The sequence below is a fragment of the Branchiostoma floridae genome, chromosome 17 (assembly GCF_000003815.2).
Source record: "Branchiostoma floridae strain S238N-H82 chromosome 17, Bfl_VNyyK, whole genome shotgun sequence".
In the NCBI taxonomy this organism is placed as follows: domain Eukaryota; kingdom Metazoa; phylum Chordata; class Leptocardii; order Amphioxiformes; family Branchiostomatidae; genus Branchiostoma; species Branchiostoma floridae.
Window position 1 is genome coordinate 1,671,813 of NC_049995.1, and position 19,504 is coordinate 1,691,316.

Sequence of the window (19,504 nt, forward strand, 5' to 3'; positions counted from 1 at the left end):
GCCAATACAGCATATTTCAGCCATCTCCCTCGGCATGCAACAATAGACTGTTCCAAAATCATCCATGTACAAAAATGGAACACTTCTGCTTAAAAATGACTTCTACTAATCACACTTCAGTCCCATAATGAATCTTTAAAAAATCCCTCTTGCAAGAATTGACTCTTCCAGTGCACTCCATGTAACAGGGTAAAATAGACCAGTCCAAAAACAAAACAAAAAATGAATTTTGAATCATCACCGAAACTGAATTTTATAAAAAAATCTCACCTCCGTGCAAGAATGGACTCTTCCTGTAATACTCTTATGCAAAGTGGCGCACTGGAGCAGTCCAAAAATACTTCCGTTGAAATAGGACTTTGGCATAATCACCAAAGCCCAGCACACCCCATGTAAAATTGCAAAATAGATCAGTCAAGAAATACTCCCACTGAAAACATGGCCTTTTGTGTAAGCAAGGAGCTTTCATATTGGTATAAGCAACCCAGTCCAAAATTGACATTAAAAAAAAGGCCCCTGAGGCACATTTGCTGCAGTGAATGCCAAACGTTCATTAAATCTATATGGACATATGATCAAGGCACATCTGTACCAAATTTCAGGTCATTCGGTTTTAATATCAGGGTACAGAGGCCCAAAATTTGCAGTTTTGGTCTGAAACTGCCCCCCCCAAAACTCAATAGAATCAATACATATAGGCAATGAAGAAAAAACGTCTGGAGGTCATTCGGTCAGGGAACGACGGAGATGAATCGCTTTGAAGATTTGACAGCAAGAGAAAGAAACATTGTGAATACAATATATTTCACCATACCTGCGGTATGGCTGAAATATAAATACGGTCCTTTTACTTACCAAGAGGGTTTGTCACCGGAGTTGTCGTGCCAGACGTGTACAGATGACAGAGGCCCCATGGACTGGGCAGTTGTCAAAAGAAAAGAGTCCACACCAGCTGTCTCAAACACACGGCGTGTGGGATCCGTCAGGAGATGAGGCTCGCTTTGTCCATCTTCACCTGTAACAACTATGGCGACCTGGGGAACATGGCAACAGCTTAAGTTACAGTTCACGAGTGCAACGGCCTACAACAGCGAAGCATCATCACAATTTTCACACCTCCGTTTAGATGGTGTATTTTTGCCAAAGTTTGTAACAGAGACAGATGTATATCTATACCTACTGCATGTTTGGGATGAACTTATGCAAGAATAGCTCACGTTTAGATGCAAATGCTGGCCCATATAACATCAACTAGCACTGTGTCTCACGTGTCACTACAGGGCAATAGATATTCAATAACCAAAATCCAAAATTCGTAAGGCGTATTTTCTAATTATATTTCAGCCATACCATAAGTATGGTGAAATATATTGTATTCGTAATGTTTCTTTCTTCTTTCTTTCTTTCTCCTGTCAAATCTTCAAATCGAATCATCTCCGTTGTTCCTGGACCGAATGACCTGAAATTTAGCACAAGGGTAGAATGGGCTAATACCCTCGGGAGTTTTTTCCGATTTTTTCATATCTGTCTCTTAAGAGGTTTTATTAAGTTTTTTTGGTCAATTTTAGACCAAAACTGTATATTTTGGCCCCTGTAGACTTCTACCCTGGTATTACAACCAAATGAGCTGAAATTTGACACAGATGTGCCTTGATAATGCCCCAATATAAATTCAATAACAATTTTGGTGTACAGTACAACAAAATGCTTATTTTTGCGATTTTTTGGCCAATTTTTGACAAAAAAAGGACACTTTTGGCTCCTGTACCTTGGTATTACAACCGAATGAGCTGAAATTTGACACAGATGTGCCTTGATAATCCCCCCCATATAAATTCAATAACACGTTTGGTGTACAGTACAACAAAATGCTTATTTTTGCGATTTTTTGGTCATTTTTTTGACAAAAAAAAGGACACTTTTGACTCCTGTACCTTGGTATTACAACCGAATGAGATAAAATTTGGCACAGATGTGCCTTGATAATGCCCCCATATAAATTCAATAACAAGTTTGGTGTACAGTACAACAAAATGCTTATTTTTGCGATTTTTTTGCCAATTTTTGACAAAAAAATGACACTTTTGGCTCCTGTACCTTGGTATTACAACCGAATGAGCTGAAATTTGACACAGATGTGCCTTGATAATCCCCCCATATGAATTCAATAACACTTTTGGTGTACAGTACAACAAAATGCTTACTTTTGCGATTTTTTGGCCAATTTTTTTACCAAAAAAGGACACTTTTGGCTCCTGTACCTTGGTTTTACAACCGAACGAGCTGAAATTTGGCACAGATGTGCCTTGATAATCCCCCCATATAAATTCAATAACTTTCTTGGTGTACAGTACAACAGAATGCTTATTTTTGCGATTTTTTGGCCATTTTTTCACCAAAAAATTACACTTTTGGCTCCTGTACCCTGGTTTTAAAACCAAATGATCTGAAATTTAGTATAGGAGTGCCATACACATATGCGCACATGGATTCATCAACACTTTAGGCATACAGTACAACAAAATGCTTAATTTTGCGACTATTTGGCCATTTTATGACCAAAAACGTACACCTTTGGCTCCTGTACCCTGGTTTTAAAACCAAATGACCTAAATTTGGGTAAAAGGGTGCACTAGATACTTATTCAAATGACACATGTATAATTTTTGGCATAAACCTCTTCAAAATGATATATTTTGGGATTTCTTGTCATTGTCCAATTTACGGGACTTGTTTTGGCCATTCTCGGCGTTCAGTGCGTTCCATATATGGCAAACAAAGCAATAACTCCCGCCCTGGGCAACAGGTGGCAGGTGTAAGTCTGCTAATTAATTGAATTGCGCCGCCAGCCAATCAGCGAAGAGGAAGGAACACTTCGTCGCCAATTGGTATTAAAACAACTAATGACACAACACTTGCCAAACAAAGCGCGAATTTCCAAAACTGAAGCTGATTGGCTAACATTGTCACGTGTGTATGTAGACGCAACCATGCATATTTGGGAGGATTTTGAAATTTATGTTACTCAATAAAAGGTACTTCAAAGAATATAGGAAGATAATATGTGCATTATTTATATGTTAGCAATACGTAGCATGATGAAATATATTGTGTTCGTAATGTATCTTCTTTCTCCTGTCAAATTTTCAAAGTGATGTGTCACCCTGTGCCCGGTTTAAAATTGTAGTTTGCGAGGATTTGGAGTTCAGACAGGGTCATTTGAGCGGTAGCGGACGGTACGCGTGCATTGAACGTTAGAATACAAGTCTTTGTCATTGAAATTACCAACATTCCGCATGGCAATTGAATATGAATCATTTTCGGCAGATTTGACTTTGGTAGGGTTAGTTGAGAAAATCGAGAAAATGTTATTTGGTGGAAAACGCGGGGAAATTGGCCAGTTTGCGTTTAGTTTTGATACGTAAGTTTGACAGTGGCGAGAATAACTTATTGTTAAAATGTTCCATTTTTGCGCAGGGGTGACTTGGAACAGTCCAATATTGCGTGGGAATGGGTATGGCTGAAATATGCTGTATTTGCACCCAAGCAAATGTCGGCCTTTCTAGTTGGCGTATAAAGCTGTGCTTTTGTAAGTATAAGTTGGGAAGATGATTCTCCTTGGCACCTGCTCCGGCTCACCTTGGCAGTTGTTCCGGCAAATCTCTTAAAGCCAGTATACAGCGTGACGATGTAGCGATGTCGGTACTCTGTCATCCCTGGTAGCACAGTCACGCCCACCTGGACGGCACAAATACAACCACATTCTGTTATCCAGAAATAGTCATCACCACTGTGTGCCTCAGACACCGCGTTTACACTGTTGTGTTTCGGTTTTCTTTCAATCCCTATAATAGTCTGTTTGTCCAAACCAACTGTTATAAAGATATGATATGATATGATGCTATTGCCTAACCATCGGAGATGACAAAGGCGTCCAAGGTGTCATCAGACCACTGTTCTAAAGATAATATAACACACACATACATAGAGAGAGAGAGGGAGGGAGGGAGAGAATGTTGAGAAGATATGACGTTATATATGTATACAGTAATGTATACAATGATACACCGTATTTGCAGAAGTGGTTATTCTAACTTTGATATGTACTCGTGTACGAAGGCAAAAAATGGATGACGTAACAAAGATTCTATATCCCAGTGAACAGCATTACCTTTTCCAGGTCCGTCCTGTCTTTTCTGCGCGCCCAAATGACGACCAGCACATACAGGACCACGATGACTGCCAGTGTGATGACCACGGCAGGGTTGCTGCCGATGTTGCTGAAGGCCAGGATCGAGGCGACTATGTCCAGGGAGTTCGGCGCCACGAAGAAGCTGGAGCCGGAGGCGAAGGGCGTCAGGTGGTCGCAGAGGCAGTGTGTCCGGTAGGGCGTGGTCAGCTGTCCCGTCTGTACCAGAGCAGTGTGAACAGTGTTCCTTGTCAGTCTTTATGTTCATTACTTTTCATGGGTAAAAATAAGTTCTGCCTTGTATAGCGTTATTATAATTACAATCATTGTATTTAACTACCAGAGTATACTCCTATTCACCTAGTATTCACCTACCGGAATACTATTGGGATGAAATACATTGAAAAGACTACCGTAAGGCCAGCCAGGAGCAGCTGTATCTGTCCTATGCATGCAGACATGCTTTACTTAGATATCACCCATGGCTTCCCTTGGATGGATTTTTTTCATCATCCTTGTCTGGAAAAGAGAACATGGCTCAATGAATAAATTCATTCCAGTTAATAATAATCTGCAGGAGAAAATGGCTGTTGGTGCAATTACGAACCTTGCATCCGTCTCCCTTCCAAACGGCTTCATCGTCATCGAAGTACAGGCAGGTACTGGAGAAGATTGTGATGGTGTAGTTCAGCATGAAGTCGCTAGGCTGGACGGTCTGTCCGTCAGAATCGGTGATGGTGCCTGTGTCTGTTGGCACGTCATGAGCCACCCCTGGGGGACAAGCATCACATTTATTAAGGAATCAGAATACAAGGTTCCCGTTCATGAGGACTTTCCAATGGAGGGCTCGACTGGAAAGCAGTGTTAACCACTGAGTTGGATTACCCTGGATAAATATGACAGAAATAAATAAATAAAACAATGCTACCAGTTGGACATGTACGCTTGGAACTCAAGACCCACTAAAGTAAGCCTTTGTGGACATCCAAACAACTTTTAAAGACCTCCGAGTAATCAACACAAGCCTGCACTAATATCAGAAGCAGGCGAATGGGTACTGAAGTGCCTATAAAATATAACCGTTGTGCATCATGCATCGGTTTTTCTAATCGGTGAGTTACATTATTGTGCTTAAGCGTAATGAATAATAGGTGATGAAAAGGTGGACGACATAAGCATACCGATATAGGTATACATTATAAAAGTAAGCTATGATTCACTAACCAAGGAACCATTCTGAACCATTAAAGCTCAACAGGTCTTCCGGCTGAATGAGCCAAGTGTGGTCGTCCGAACTCTCCGTCCTGTCGGGCAGATCTACCGAATATCGCCAGGCGGCGTTTACTGGGAGGCTGATGTTCATATCATGGTCGTCGTTGGAAACGTTGACACCGTTCTTGAGGTACAAGTGGATGGGGAAACCGGACAGCAGCGGCTCAATGTGAATGAAGATGGAGTTTCCCGACATCCCACTGAACGTCGAAGTTACATTGTGTACCTGTGGATGAAGGCTGTATGGGTAATGTAGAAGTGAAAGTTGTAGACTAAACAATCTTGAGTAGCCTGGGTACCATACAATGCTTTTATCAGGGCTCAAGGCGGCGGGTGCAATGAGCCCCGGTAGAAATCGGATTGTACCCAGGCTTTTTTATGTCGCGATATCATATAGCACCAAGTGGAATTATGAGTTGATGTTACACTTGTTTTATTCTGCAAGATGGTTAGATTTGTCAAGAATTTTCATTGTTCCTTCAAGTTTCAACCTGTGCTGGTTGGTATTAATGAAAAGCATTAATGTATTAGATGAATAACATACGCTGAGCCGCCCAGAGCCGACAGGTGCGGTCGCTGCTCTCTCGGACTGAACCAAAGAGGCGCCTCTTGAAACCATGATGTCGATTGGCTGGCTCAGCCTGCTGACGTTCCGCTCACCCAGCGTGTCTAGCAGGGACAGGCTCACCACGTGACTGCTCACGCCGGAGGAGGACTCCGCGAACTCGTAAGGGTTCACGTTTGTTCCCGACATCTGAGGACATCACAGACATTTGAATTTTTTATGCTACAGCAGTTTTGCAACAGAATGTACCTGACCACGATACAGCACGACTGTGCACTATTAAAGATCAGCTTGCAACTGAAGCTTCTGAATACTAGGTATCTATTTGAAATATGCAGACGTTCAATTCGGAGTTGCTTTTTCTCATGTGTCACTTCACCACAGAGCACAGGACATAGACAAGAAGTCTCGGGCGCCGGTCTCAAAGAGGGTGTCAAATATTAAAATCTCATTTCCTGCTACTGTCTGTTGCCTTGCTTTACTATTGGGACAGGTCAGTGGGAAAATGCTGCTTATTTATTGGCTAACTTAAGGAAGGACAAATTCTTTTCATGATAGCTCATGTCAGAAGCTTAAGTAGAGATGCGCATCATCAGATGTATGTAAATTAAGGCCTTGTTTTGCATAACATAAAGTAACTTTCTACAATAGGAATTCAATACACAAGGCTGGGCAGAACAGTACAAGATCACATGTCTTTCTAGGTAAATGATGGGACAGTATATACCTGCATCAAATGTAAGTTACTTAAAGGTGACCACCGTTACACATAGATAACATAGATATAGACGCTTTTTCATAGGTATTGGGGACTAAAAAGCGAGAAACTCACAATAAGAAATTTCGAAACACTAAATTTCTCCCGCAGGTATAAGATGTTCGCTTTCTTTATTTTGCTACATTACCGTACCTCTGTATTGACGCCACCACAGTTACTGATATTGCTGTATAAGTCCGAGGTGATGTCATCCGGCAGTTTGAACCAGTTCACGCTCTCTGCTGACGTCCTGATCACCAGACCCCCCAAACCGGAGCACTCCAGTTTTTGCAAAGCCATGTTGTATCCCTCCGCGCTTATCACCACAGGTTCCTGTCCGGTCGTCATTTTGCTGAAGACTGTCGTGGTGCAGCTGCGCAGGGTAGTGAACACGCTGGTAGAGGCGGTCCCGGTCTGGTATAACAAATAACAAAACGGCATTGAGTAGTACAGATCTGTGCATCGTATTCCAGTGCTAACTTACCCACAATTACGTTGTCTGTAGATGACCTCATAGAAGGAAATTACAGATGTTCCTCTTGTTCATATCTCCTTTCATTTCTAGTGTTTCAAAATGGTAGATTATTTCGAAATTGTTTTCAAGTCATCTTTTAATTTAAATCTGTCTTTTAAAATATACGTTTACTGGTCGACCCCTTACCTTAGTTTGCCATGTGCAATTGAAATTACTAATGTCTTCTGGCATTAGAGTGATATCAGCGGTAATAGAAAAGCGCTACTTGTAAGTATTCTGTTGAATAAATATGGCGAACGTTACATCTAAAGCACAAGACTCAGGCGCCAGGCGTTAGCTGGTACGGACTACCGGACCTGGTTCAGCACGGCTGTCTTGCTGGTGTCGTTCCCACCAGCGCGGGCTTCCAGCGATGTTAACGATGACGCCTGCATGATGTTTACTAATCCTAGAGCGAACACAAGGCACAGTTTCTTTTCATTTGTGGATGACTCACGTGCACCCTTCCTTACGACTCTAAAATCAAAGTGGCGATGAATTAGTAAGTTAGTTGTAATGGCATCCTTACCTCACTTTACTGCAATGACTAATGTTATTAGCTCAGTGAGTGGCATGTGATGTTAGGTAACTAGACAAAAAAATGTACACAGTGAAATGCAAAATGTGCAAAAATAGAATTTACTTGTATGATTAATGATGAAATGCCATAATGCCAGTGTTTCGATGTATGTTTTGTACTGGACATGCTGTGGACTGGACTTTTTAGGTGGCAGGTAGATTTTTGACATTAGGAAGAGGTGGTATGGGTTTGGCCCCTTAGCAGATAAGTACAGGGGTATCTTTTTACCCCGATGAAACAATGAGTTTTAGTTTATGGTCTATCTGACTGTTTGTGCGCTTGATTCAAGAACCTCAGTATTGTAAAGGTATTTGATATTTGGTAGGTCTTTGGGAATACAAAGGTCAAAGTCGACTATAGGCCTCCTGGCGGCCGACCGTCAACCACCAGAGTACCCAAAAATAATCTGAAATAGTCTGGTTCACAACATCTACCCTCCTACCAGATACCATCACAATCCATCCAGACATTCTTAGGTCTCAAGATATCCGACCGGATACCGTTATTATAACACAATGACGACCCTGTAAATCCACAGCAACCAGATAGGAGGTCCAAATTTACACCGCTCTACTCTTATGTCAACACCTATCTACCACCTAAAATCAGCACCACAGCATGTCTAGGACCACAGATATTTTGAATTGCTGCTGCAGCACCCCACCTACTCATACCTGCCAACATCCACAATCACAAGCCATCCAGCGGTTCTTGGATATATTCCCATACGTCATTCGAACCCAAAATAGTATCTCGATTTCCAACTTACGAAACTAGATGCATAAGAAGATCGGCATGATCAAATGTACCAGTTATGATGAATTTTGCTGCGTTTTCCACCGCGTCCGTGCCTGCACCTCCGTCAGCCCGCTTCACCAGCGTGTCCGTCAGACGAGACAGGGAGGCAGCGCCCCCTAACTGTGGGCACATGAAGAATATGGGGTGTTACCACCTGTACAGAACGTGGTAAACCGTTCTGCTGTATAAGGACAACAATAACCTCCGTTTCTGATACTTCTAGTGCCTGAAACAGGTCCGTTGTAGACAGTTGTCCTCACCTGTGATGTTGGTGACAGTTCGTCCTTAGTGGCGCTCACAGCACTGATGCAGTACGCCACCTGCTCTACTGTCTCTAACGTGCGGACTGTGTCGGCTGCCTCCAGGATCCACCGCGACAGAAGCTCTTCACGTACCTAAAAACATTATGTGTTTCCACGTGACTGTTAATACAAGGTATTGATTACAATCCCTTTTACTATAATGATAAAGTTACAGCATTGACTTATTACTTTTCAGTTGTCCAGTGTGATCATCATAAAATAGTCAAATTGACTATTTGATGATGATCACACTGGGCAACAGAAAAGTAATTCAAAAATCTTAGACCTTGAATTCCTAATTCCTGTTATTTCTATGTCCTTATGAAGATGTTGTTCTGTTGTAAGTAGGTAGACCATGGACCGTGTCTGAATTCATGGTGTATAAAATGCAAAACACCTGTACTAAACACCTGTACTAAACTAGATGTCCTCATCAATTAACCCATGTTACCTTCAGTGTTTCATTCACATTGTGGAATATTGCGTAAAGAGTCGTTGGTTACTTTACCGTATGTCTCTCCCGCTTGCTGGCCGCCGTCTGCCCCGCCGCTGACTGCGCGTTCGCGTTCAGAGATGTCCCTACCGAAGTAGCCAGGGACACCACCGCCTGGGTATCTCCTGTGCTGGCAGACTCGCTCATTTTACTCTGGTCTCCCAGAATCAGACTCTTCACCGTGTCAGAGAAGTCTCCTTCCGCAATCTTCCTCACCTTACAAAGAGGAAAATATTATAAATAAATGATTATACCGTTACAGCAACACATGTTACCACATACGTGCGGCCGCACTGAAAGGCCGCCTCTTTTTAATAAAAGCCGTTTTCCAATAAAAGCCGTTTTTGTTCTTCAAGCAATAACTTAAACATGGGGAAAAATAATTTTGTGCATGCCAAATTTGTACATGCAATCTTTGCAATGTAGACATGGGTTGAAATGATAAGGGTGTTCTAAACGAGTTTCAAAGCATGCCTGTGACTGGAGACAAAAACCGTCGCAGATAAAGATTGATTGATTGATTGATTGATTGATATATTTACAGTCGTTTCTGAAAGAAACTATGTGAAGACAAGTGCTCTCATACGTTGGTATTTCGTTTCATAGATTATGTTTTTTTCATTGATTATCTTCGGTACAAGCACACTAAACATGCACCGACACAGTTTGATTTCGTTAGTCCAGAAGACAGACATCTTTTATTCTTTTTTTTTTGCTTTGTATTTCTATATTTCTTCATTATCATGTTGCAGACACCATTCCAGTGGAGACGCTGCAATGTACCATGTCAAAGATCTGTCACCCCTGCCATGCTGGTTCCACATTCTCCCACATCAACTTACGGTCACACTGAGGGTTACTGCTGTCTCCGCGCCGAGGGAATCTCTCGCCGTGACTCGGACAGTTACTGCATAGTTCCGAGACGCCAAACCGGCTGGGAAAGTTTGTCCTTCCAGGGCTGGCTCCTAGTAGACAGTGAATGTTTGCTGGATTAGTTCTCTAAACTCGACTGGTTCGACTATCACGTCTCACTTTACTCTTAGAATATAATAATAATAATAATAATAACAATAATAATAATACATAGTGAAATATATTAGCAGTATTACTGCCAGAGATGAGGGAAAAGGAATTACTATGGTTATACATTGACAAATATCAACATCATATTGCAAAAGTTACTTTGAGATAAACTCGAGATTCCTTAACAACGTCCACGTTGAAGTTTGTCCAAAACAAGTTTGAGATATAATATTTCACCTGACTAATTCATCTTGAGGGTACTTGGGTGACTATAAGAATATCTTAGTTGTAAAATGCAACTTCTGCGATGACACAATTCGCTGTCGATATGCCGATACAAATAGTTTTTTTTTTCATTCTGAAAAGTCGCGTTTCTTAAACCGGCACAACGGCTTCTGTTGTTTAGCTAGTTAAGAACAAAGTTGTAAGAGGTGCTCTGACCGGTGAAGTCCCGAGGATGACGAAGTCGTCCTGCTCGGTGGTGCTGAAGCTGGCGATGGCCTCACCGCCCGTCAGGTAGGAGAACTCGTACATCAGGGGCGTGTCCGGGTCCTGGAAACCTGGGGAACAACTTCTCTGGTTAGATGTTCTTCAGGACATATCTCACGAGTGAAGACTTTGACTGAGCTAACCTTCTTTACGGCCGACTAGCTCAGCAGGGCAAAGGCTGTTGCTGAGAAGATTACTCTCGTGCAGATCACTGATCTGGCTTCATGTTTTATTTCGATAATTCACTCAATCTTAGATACATTCCAGTCTAGGTACGGTGCATAATCACCTGAGCACTGGATGGAGAAGAGACTTGTTAGTTCGACGCCTTCCCGGGGGGAGACTTGGCACGTTCCCGCAGCTGGAGGAGTGTTGGTGGTGAACGCGAACTCAGAGAACCCTGTCACTCCGGCTCGGCTCACCTCCACACGCGCGGTGTACGTCTCAGCACCCTGGACACGGACAGGGAGAAGGGTCGGGATACAAATGACTTGATTTGTTTGTTGGGAAGATCTCTTCAGTTAATTGAGTAAATGATTTCCAGGGCATCCCTCTACAAAATCATGAAATTTCATTCATTTATCAATTAAATTTTCTTGTAAGGTGAAGCATTTTTCACTTCAGCTTGCAGCTGGTACAAAGTGATCTTTTTGTCTTGATCATCCAAAATAATCTTATTCATAGTATACGTCGTTTTTGAAATATTAATCCGCAAAAGAGTACTTGTGTCTGTAAGTGTGCTTTTAAACTGTACGTCATGTTCCAATTTTTGTGTCTTTGTGTTGTATTTGCGCGCGCGCGCGTGTGTGTGTGTGAGAGAGAGAGAGAGAGAGAGAGTGTGTGTGTGTGTGTATTTGCGTGTGTATGTGTGTGTGTGTGTGTGTGTATGTGTGTGTGTCCCTGATATAACATTCTATTCGTATACGTGCCTGAAAGGTCCCACTCTTGATGCCGAGTGAGTATGTGGTGCTGCCGGTAGTAGTCCTGGCCCAGTCCAACTGTTGAACTGTCTCCGTCAGACTGCCGGGAGTCAGGCTCCAGACATACGTCAGGCTGTCCCCCGCCGCACAGTTGGTACAATCCGACTCTAACACCAGCCGCTCGGAAGGGTTGACGCGCACGTCACAGTTAGATCTGCAGCTGAGATCCAATATCGAGATTTTTTAAATAATTTTCAACTTAAATAAACGTTAAAATGCTGCAAGTATCAAATTGCATTCACTATGGTATCAAAGTCTTCCTTATTCGCATTATTGATATCTATCGATATTCCTTTCCTTTACAAGTGTGACATTCTTGAAGTCCTATCATGGAACGCTACTGATATATAAAGTTTCCACGTCAATTAGCTCTATTTGTAGATGTAGCATCTATCCATATAAATCATGACAAAATTTATCTGCCAACCCCGTCTTAACTTATTCTCATGTCAACTGCATACAGAACCTGCAATTTGCTAAAGCTAGGGGCACAACCCGCCGTACGTGCAAATACGTGCTGTCTACGTGCCAAAACGTGGGCAATCTTTTGGTATCCGTAAGTGGTTAATACCGTCTCCGTACGAACTCGTAGGGAATCCGACGGATTTGGGGGCACGCAGACACGCCGTAGAAATTTACGTGCATGCAGAACTTTCTCTGCTATCGGTCTACGGATTCGCCCCCTGTACGTGCCAGTGCGGGCGACGCGTCTGCCCTGTACAGCCAATGAGCGCACAACGCACTGGCTCCGTGAATGTATTAAAGTTTTCTCACAATCAATTGCTGTACGGGCGGCGCACGTGATGATTGCGTGTTCCGTGCTTACTCCGTGCTACACCTTACGTAAGCAGCACGTGTAAGTAGGGCCTTCATTCGTTAACGTGGCAGTCGCACAAAGACCGTACGTTGTAAGCACGTGCAACTCATCCACCACTTGCGCAACGAACGATGAACGCAACCGCTAGCAGCCAGGCGTGGCGTGCAGACTACGTACTTACACCTTGCGCAACCGTGCGAGTGACGTGCGCTGACGTACTCCCTCCCTGCTCTTGGCAGTCGTTCCCCACGTTTTCAGAAATACGCGGCGGACGTGGCCTCCCAAAAAAACGTACGGACAAATTGCAAGTACGGCGGGTTGTGCCCCTTTATTAAGTGACCTAGATCAGAAGCTAGGCACCCTCTCTCCATGATAGTTGGTGTCCCGGAATATAGGTCGATTACCACCCTCTAATGGAATTGAGAGTTCCTCATTAATTACAGAAATTAGGCTATTCCAATGCATTTCAATATGTTAATCATCACCTAAGGTACCTACATGCCAAAATAAACATCCACCAACCCTCCTTTTAGAAAAGAATGGCCAATTGCAAAGGTAACAACGTGTTAGGGGCCAATATACTTGCATCAGTTATCCACTGCCCCAAGTACTATTTACAACACAACCTTCTCGGGGAAGGTAATAAAGACTTTTCATATGAACATCTTTTAACTTTTATCTGTGCAACATGATAGTGAGCACAGGTACAGAAAAGTAATTATATAAATCTCAGGTCCAGGTCCGGTTCTGGTCAAGCGGAGCGGGGCCAGGTCCGGACCTGAACCTAGACCTGATTGCCTGTGAAAAATTGAGAATTGGTGATACTCAAAACAATGGTCTGTTTCGCTACAAAGGAATCTGCTTGATGGAGTATCCGACTCCTACTGGCATTTGAAAATCCTATTTCCATGTAAAGAAGGCTAACTGCCTCGATACGCTTGAATGTAGAAACTTCGTAGAAACCCTACACTTCATAACTCTTATAATGCACCTGTAACCCTCAAAACGATACAGTGTGTTCATTTTCTTATCGGTCTAAAATCCGGTCCAATGATTTTTCAGGTCCATTTTTTTCGGACCGGTCGAAGCGAAATTCCGGTTTGATCCCCCCCCCCCCCCCTCCACCTGCTGTATTGCTGACTGTTGACGTGAACAAGTACCTGATTTGTACTGTGGGGACGTCCGGCTGCAGTATTGTCAGGGTTTGTGTGGCGTTCTCAGACGAAGTACGCCCTGGGTACGACACGAGGACGGAGAACCTGTAGACCTGCCCTTGCTGCAGATCGGCGCCGCTAACCTCCAGTACGGACGTCTGCAGGTCCAGTGTGCCCGGAGGAAGGCCGCAGTCACTCCCACCTGTAAGAACGTTTATCGGACAAGGAAACATCAGTGGCGGCAGAATACAGCACAAGAGTTCAATGCTCCAGAAAACACATTGTCAAACGTTCTTGACAAATGTCAAATACAAACAAGAGTTCGTAGACCTCGTTCCTCATGAAATATTCAGAGTGTTTGTATAGGGATCTGTTGGGTTTTGTGATGGTAGGGTTTAGCCTGCCTAAATGGTTAATAGTTTATGAAAGGACAAATATAACTAAGGGTACTCTTATTTCTTTAGAATGGAAACAAGTGATTTACCTTTGACAGCTCTGTTGTGAGTTTACCAACAAGGCTGTTACGTTTCATTTCCAAATTCACAAAAGTAGTCTACTTTTCCACTACACAATACAGATTCAAGACACTGACAACAGCTCTAACTCCAACCCATATCTCACTCATTCCAATCAACGAAAAAATAGTATAGCTTATAAAGATGTACAAATAATCGACCCGTCCATACATTCTCAAGTTATTCTCGTCCTAAGTTTGAAAGGAAACTGGCGCCCACAGTTCCAAAAAAAACTCACAGCACTTACTGTCTGTCCCGAGGGTAATCTACCACTCAAAAATCATGACCACAGCATGTCCAGAACACGAGATAACAAACATTGAGGTTCTGCTGCAGTACTTTAGCAAGCTGCTAGGGGCCCATTAGCAAACTTGACCTTCGTTTTCCCTACGCCTACCCACCTACCAAATATCATCAGCATCCATCGAAGGCTTCTCGAGTTATGCTGTTCACAGACGGAAGAACAAACAGACGCACAAGCCTAAAACATAACCTTAGCCATTCTTGCAAAGGTAATCAACACCACAGCAAGTCCATGTGCAAAGATAACGTGTTGCTCCAGTACCAAGGTCAACAGGGGGCCAAAATCAACCTGCACCATCACCATTCCCCCTGATACCCAGCTACCAACAGGGGGCCAAAATCAACCTGCACCATCACCATTCTCCCTGATACCCAGCTACCAACAGGGGCCAAAATCAATCTGCACCATCACCATTCTCCCTGATACCCATCTACCAACAGCTCACGGGCCAAAATCAACCTGTACCATCACCATTCCCCCTCATACCCAGCTACCAACAGGGGGCCAAATTCAACCTGCACCATCACCATTCCCCCTCATACCCAGCTACCAACAGGGGGCCAAAATCAACCAGCACCATCACCATTCCCCCTGATACCCATCTACCAACAGCTCAGGGGCCAAAATCAACCTGCATCATCACCATTCTCCCTGATACCCAGCTACCAACAGGGGCCAAAATCAACCTGCACCATCACCATTCCCCCTGCTACCCAGCTACCAACAGGGGCCAAAATCAACCTGCACCATCACCATTCCCCCTGATACCCAGCTACCAACAGGGGCCAAAATCAACCTGCACCATCACCATTCCCCCTGATACCCAGCTACCAACAGGGGCCAAAATCAACCTGCACCATCGCCATTCTCCCTGATACCCAGCTACCAACAGGGGGCCAAAATCAACCTGCACCATCACCATTCCCCCTGCTACCCAGCTACCAATAGGGGCCAAAATCAACCTGCACCATCACCATTCCCCCTGATACCCAGCTACCAACAGGGGCCAAAATCAACCTGCACCATCACCATTCCCCCTGATACCCAGCTACCAACAGGGGCCAAAATCAACCTGCACCATCACCATTCCCCCTCATACCCAGCTACCAACAGGGGCCAAAATCAACCTGCACCATCACCATTCCCCCTGCTACCCATCTACCAAAACCCATTGTAAACCTTCTAGCCGTTCTTGAGATATCCCCCACATAAATCTCCAGCAGAGTGAGAACAGTAAGTCAAAATACCTCATCTTCATGGAGAACTCCAATCGACAATTACTACAGAGGCTCGACTTTAAAATGATAGAAAGCTTGCTTTGTCAGCAGATTATACTATCAGCAAAAACACGCCCGAACATACTATAGCCCGAGATAAATTCCCTCACTTTTAAGTGGCTCGTTCTCATTGAAATGTCAAAAATGCTGTCGCCTGACTTTGCGACTTGATATTGAGCAAATTATAGACGACATCACTTGTCCCTTTGTTTTTCCACAACACCTGTAATGTTTTACAAAAGATGCACCACAACATTCACATTGGTTCATGAATTGGAATACTATTATAGCCTCGGGTGGAATTTCAACCCCTAAAAAAAGGCTGTCGTCTGAGAAGACACGAAGAATTCAAATAGTAGCTACAAATGCAACGATTCTGTTCCAAGAACGATTGTTCGGCAGATAAATCCAGCTACCCAGTCCCTCTGCCCGATCATGTCAGATCGCCGATCTTGGAGGCTGTGTGAGGTGGTTTATGCCTGTCGCCAAATTCGGTAACAAACGTTACCACCACGGGTACGATGGTTGCCACCGTTATATTATCCACGTAATATAAGGCTATAGATGGCCGTTTTTGTGACGCTCTACAGTTTTTCTGGTTTTCTTAAGAAACAAGAAAGGGTCATTGACTGTCATTTGTATCCCACCTTGCTTACAAAATGTTGTACAGAAATGTCTGTAACAAACGTTACCATTGTTTGATGCTTTCTACGCTTTCTGTCTGACCTGGTGTAAAACTGCGTCCCACTTTTTAATTGAACCTAGGAACGTCAACTTATGCCTAAATGATGTAGCCAATAATGTTAATCATTTTGAAGAAAAAGCGTTAAGTTTACTGTCGTAATAAACGTTACCGGTAACGTTTGTTACCTGCCCTGCAAATTCACAATCGAGAGGGAAAAAGACTGCCGCCTCCCCATGCTGGACATGATGATGATCAGGAAACCAGACAACTCCATCATCACCGACGTGTTCCGCAAAGAGACACACACTGACCACTATTTGCAATGGTCGTCCAATCACCCGGTACAACAGAAGCTTGGTATAGTGAGGACTCTCATGCACAGAGCAAACACCGTTATTGAAGACCACTCCTTGAGAGAAGCAGAGAAGGAAAAGGTGAGGGTTGCACTCTGGCACTGTGGCTACCCGGAATGGGCCCTCAAGAAGGGGGACAATACTTCCAAGAAACAAGACCACAAGGACAGCCACACAAGGGATAAGGAACAAAGCCCCGTAAGTTACGCTGTACTCCCGTACATGAAAGGAGTAACTGAGAGACTCAAACGTGCCTTTGCCAAACACAACGTGAGCCTATTCTCGAAACCAGGATAAACCTTACGCAATGCCCTTGTCCGACCGAAAGACCCACTGTTACCTAGTGAAAAGTGTGGTGTGGTTTACAAAATAGCGTGTGAACAGTGTTGGGATGTGTACGTAGGCGAGACAGAAAGATCACTAGGTGAACGGATCGCGGAACACCAAAAATCCATTGACAACAAGGACTGCAAATCCGCATTGAGCCAACATCTGCTCCAGTCGCGCCACATCGTTAACACCAAGCCTATCTTAGACAACGTGGAGATTATCGATCAAGAATCACGAAAAGCCCACAGAAAGGTCAAAGAAGCGGTTCACATCCAGTTGGAAGGTGCGAAACTAATCCGCAATGATGGCTGGGAGCTGCACAAGTGCTACTTACCTCTACTCCGCAAGGAGGCGGGGTGAGGGGCGGAAGATCCAAGCAAGTCTTGACCTAGTTCTCCCAACTCTCGCGAGAACTAGGTCACTCCGTGATCAAGATGGACTGATAGCCATCGAAAATTTGGAGGTACGTGTACCTCAATCAGTGACCTTTAATACAGTCACTGATTGATGAAAAATCCTATGAACTGAAGTGAATTGGGAATTTAACATATTTTTGTCCTCGGTCTCAAGTTTACTGTTACTTAGTATATAAGTTTACTAAGACTGGATATACGAGTACCAATTCCCTCGTTTCTTAGATGTTACATACGAGACCAAAACTTCTTAGGGACGAAGATGTACAGATGGAGTTTTAGTTGGGCCGTGTTTGTCACTCACTGTTTAAATTGTTCATCTGCAGTGTTTCTGCAACTGTGTTATGATATTCTCTGAGTTTGACTTTAAATCTGCTTTACTCCACAGGTTAGTAGTACGAGGTTTCTGTTTGGATTTAGTCGGTTTTACATCAGCTGTTTTGACAGGGCCGCCAATCCCAAATAACGTGGAGCAGTTATCGATCAATGACGGATCATTTTTCAGAAATATGTGTAGTATATTATTATCATCTATAAGTGGTTGTTCGACTACCTGGTCTAGACCAAAAGTATTTACTGACTCCAAAATATGTTTAGAAAGAATACCATATTGGGCATTAGAATTTGCCGACAGATTTTCCCAGTCTATGTCTGGATCTTCAATCATCTTCATTCATATGTTCATTCCTTCTTTCTCTATTCTTATAAACAGTCAACCTAAGCACTACGTTACTACTACTACTACTACTACTACTACTACTACTACTACTACTACTACTACTACTACTACTACTACTACTACTACTACTACTACTACTACTACTACTACTGCCACTACTACTGCCACTACGAGTACAAAATAAAGGACCAGGCGAGATAGCTCACAGCCCCAGTTGTATGTCAGCTCCTGGCCGGTCACGTTTCCGTCGGGATCATGTGACTGGGACGCGTCCAGTACTACGTCACTTCCGCTGGGGACAGACCGAGAACTCCCGCCTGCCAACTGGGCTACCAAGGCGGACGGAACTATCATGAAGCAGCCGAGGGCTTCGGTGTCAGCGATGAAACTGAGACTAGTACTGTTGCACTGGTCAGCAGAATCTCCACAGACAGAGGCGATAAGTTTGAGGCCTAGAATCCCGTACTCCAGGACAGTAGCAGACACCACCAAGTCGTACAGGTCCAGCGGGATGTCTGCCGGCACGGTGGCAGCGTAGGATGAGCCAGACGCCAACACCAGGTACTCCAGAGTCCAATTATACCGCACCTGAAGGGTAAATGCGTTTTCATAGTTTAACAGAATACAGAAAACACTCGTCGTTGCTTAAATTATCGGATATAGCATTCAGTATTTGCTTGCTTTTCTGTTTTTTGACGCGCGCTACTCTTGTCTTATCTCCTTATGATTAAGAAATATAAGTATACGCTCCATACACATTTCAAGTAACGCAGACGAACAAGGTTTTGGCAGCTTTTTTTTTAATTGTTAGCACCCTCGTGTTGCCAACTTTTCAACCTTCTTTGTTGCCCTAAGGAAAAAGTGAGGTATGTTTTGCTATATAACATCCGACGTGCCATGAAGCCTTGCACATAATACCAGTATGCTCCAGTCATAAAAACCCGCATTCTACAAATAGGAAATAAGCAGCTGGCCCTGAAATTATTCATCGTCGATAAGACACAACCAAATTGAC

General features: G+C 43.5%; 1 protein-coding gene across 1 annotated transcript in view; it reads right to left on the bottom strand.

The window, feature by feature from the left end:
* LOC118404877 (polycystic kidney disease protein 1-like 2) overlaps positions 1-19,504 on the bottom strand; it is a 53,247-nt gene that overhangs the window by 10,140 nt on the left and 23,603 nt on the right. Inside the window, exons 5-22 of the mRNA XM_035804257.1 lie at positions 18,684-19,077; positions 17,732-17,785; positions 13,940-14,135; positions 11,912-12,122; positions 11,272-11,434; positions 10,935-11,053; positions 10,313-10,435; positions 9,486-9,686; positions 8,936-9,070; positions 8,687-8,795; positions 7,615-7,706; positions 6,937-7,197; positions 6,006-6,215; positions 5,414-5,687; positions 4,797-4,960; positions 4,172-4,408; positions 3,640-3,738; positions 856-1,034 (exon numbers count right to left, since the gene is read on the bottom strand). Of these exons, the coding sequence (XP_035660150.1) occupies positions 856-1,034; positions 3,640-3,738; positions 4,172-4,408; positions 4,797-4,960; positions 5,414-5,687; positions 6,006-6,215; positions 6,937-7,197; positions 7,615-7,706; positions 8,687-8,795; positions 8,936-9,070; positions 9,486-9,686; positions 10,313-10,435; positions 10,935-11,053; positions 11,272-11,434; positions 11,912-12,122; positions 13,940-14,135; positions 17,732-17,785; positions 18,684-19,077 (3,221 nt within the window). The remainder of the gene's footprint in view (positions 1-855; positions 1,035-3,639; positions 3,739-4,171; positions 4,409-4,796; positions 4,961-5,413; positions 5,688-6,005; positions 6,216-6,936; positions 7,198-7,614; positions 7,707-8,686; positions 8,796-8,935; positions 9,071-9,485; positions 9,687-10,312; positions 10,436-10,934; positions 11,054-11,271; positions 11,435-11,911; positions 12,123-13,939; positions 14,136-17,731; positions 17,786-18,683; positions 19,078-19,504) is intronic.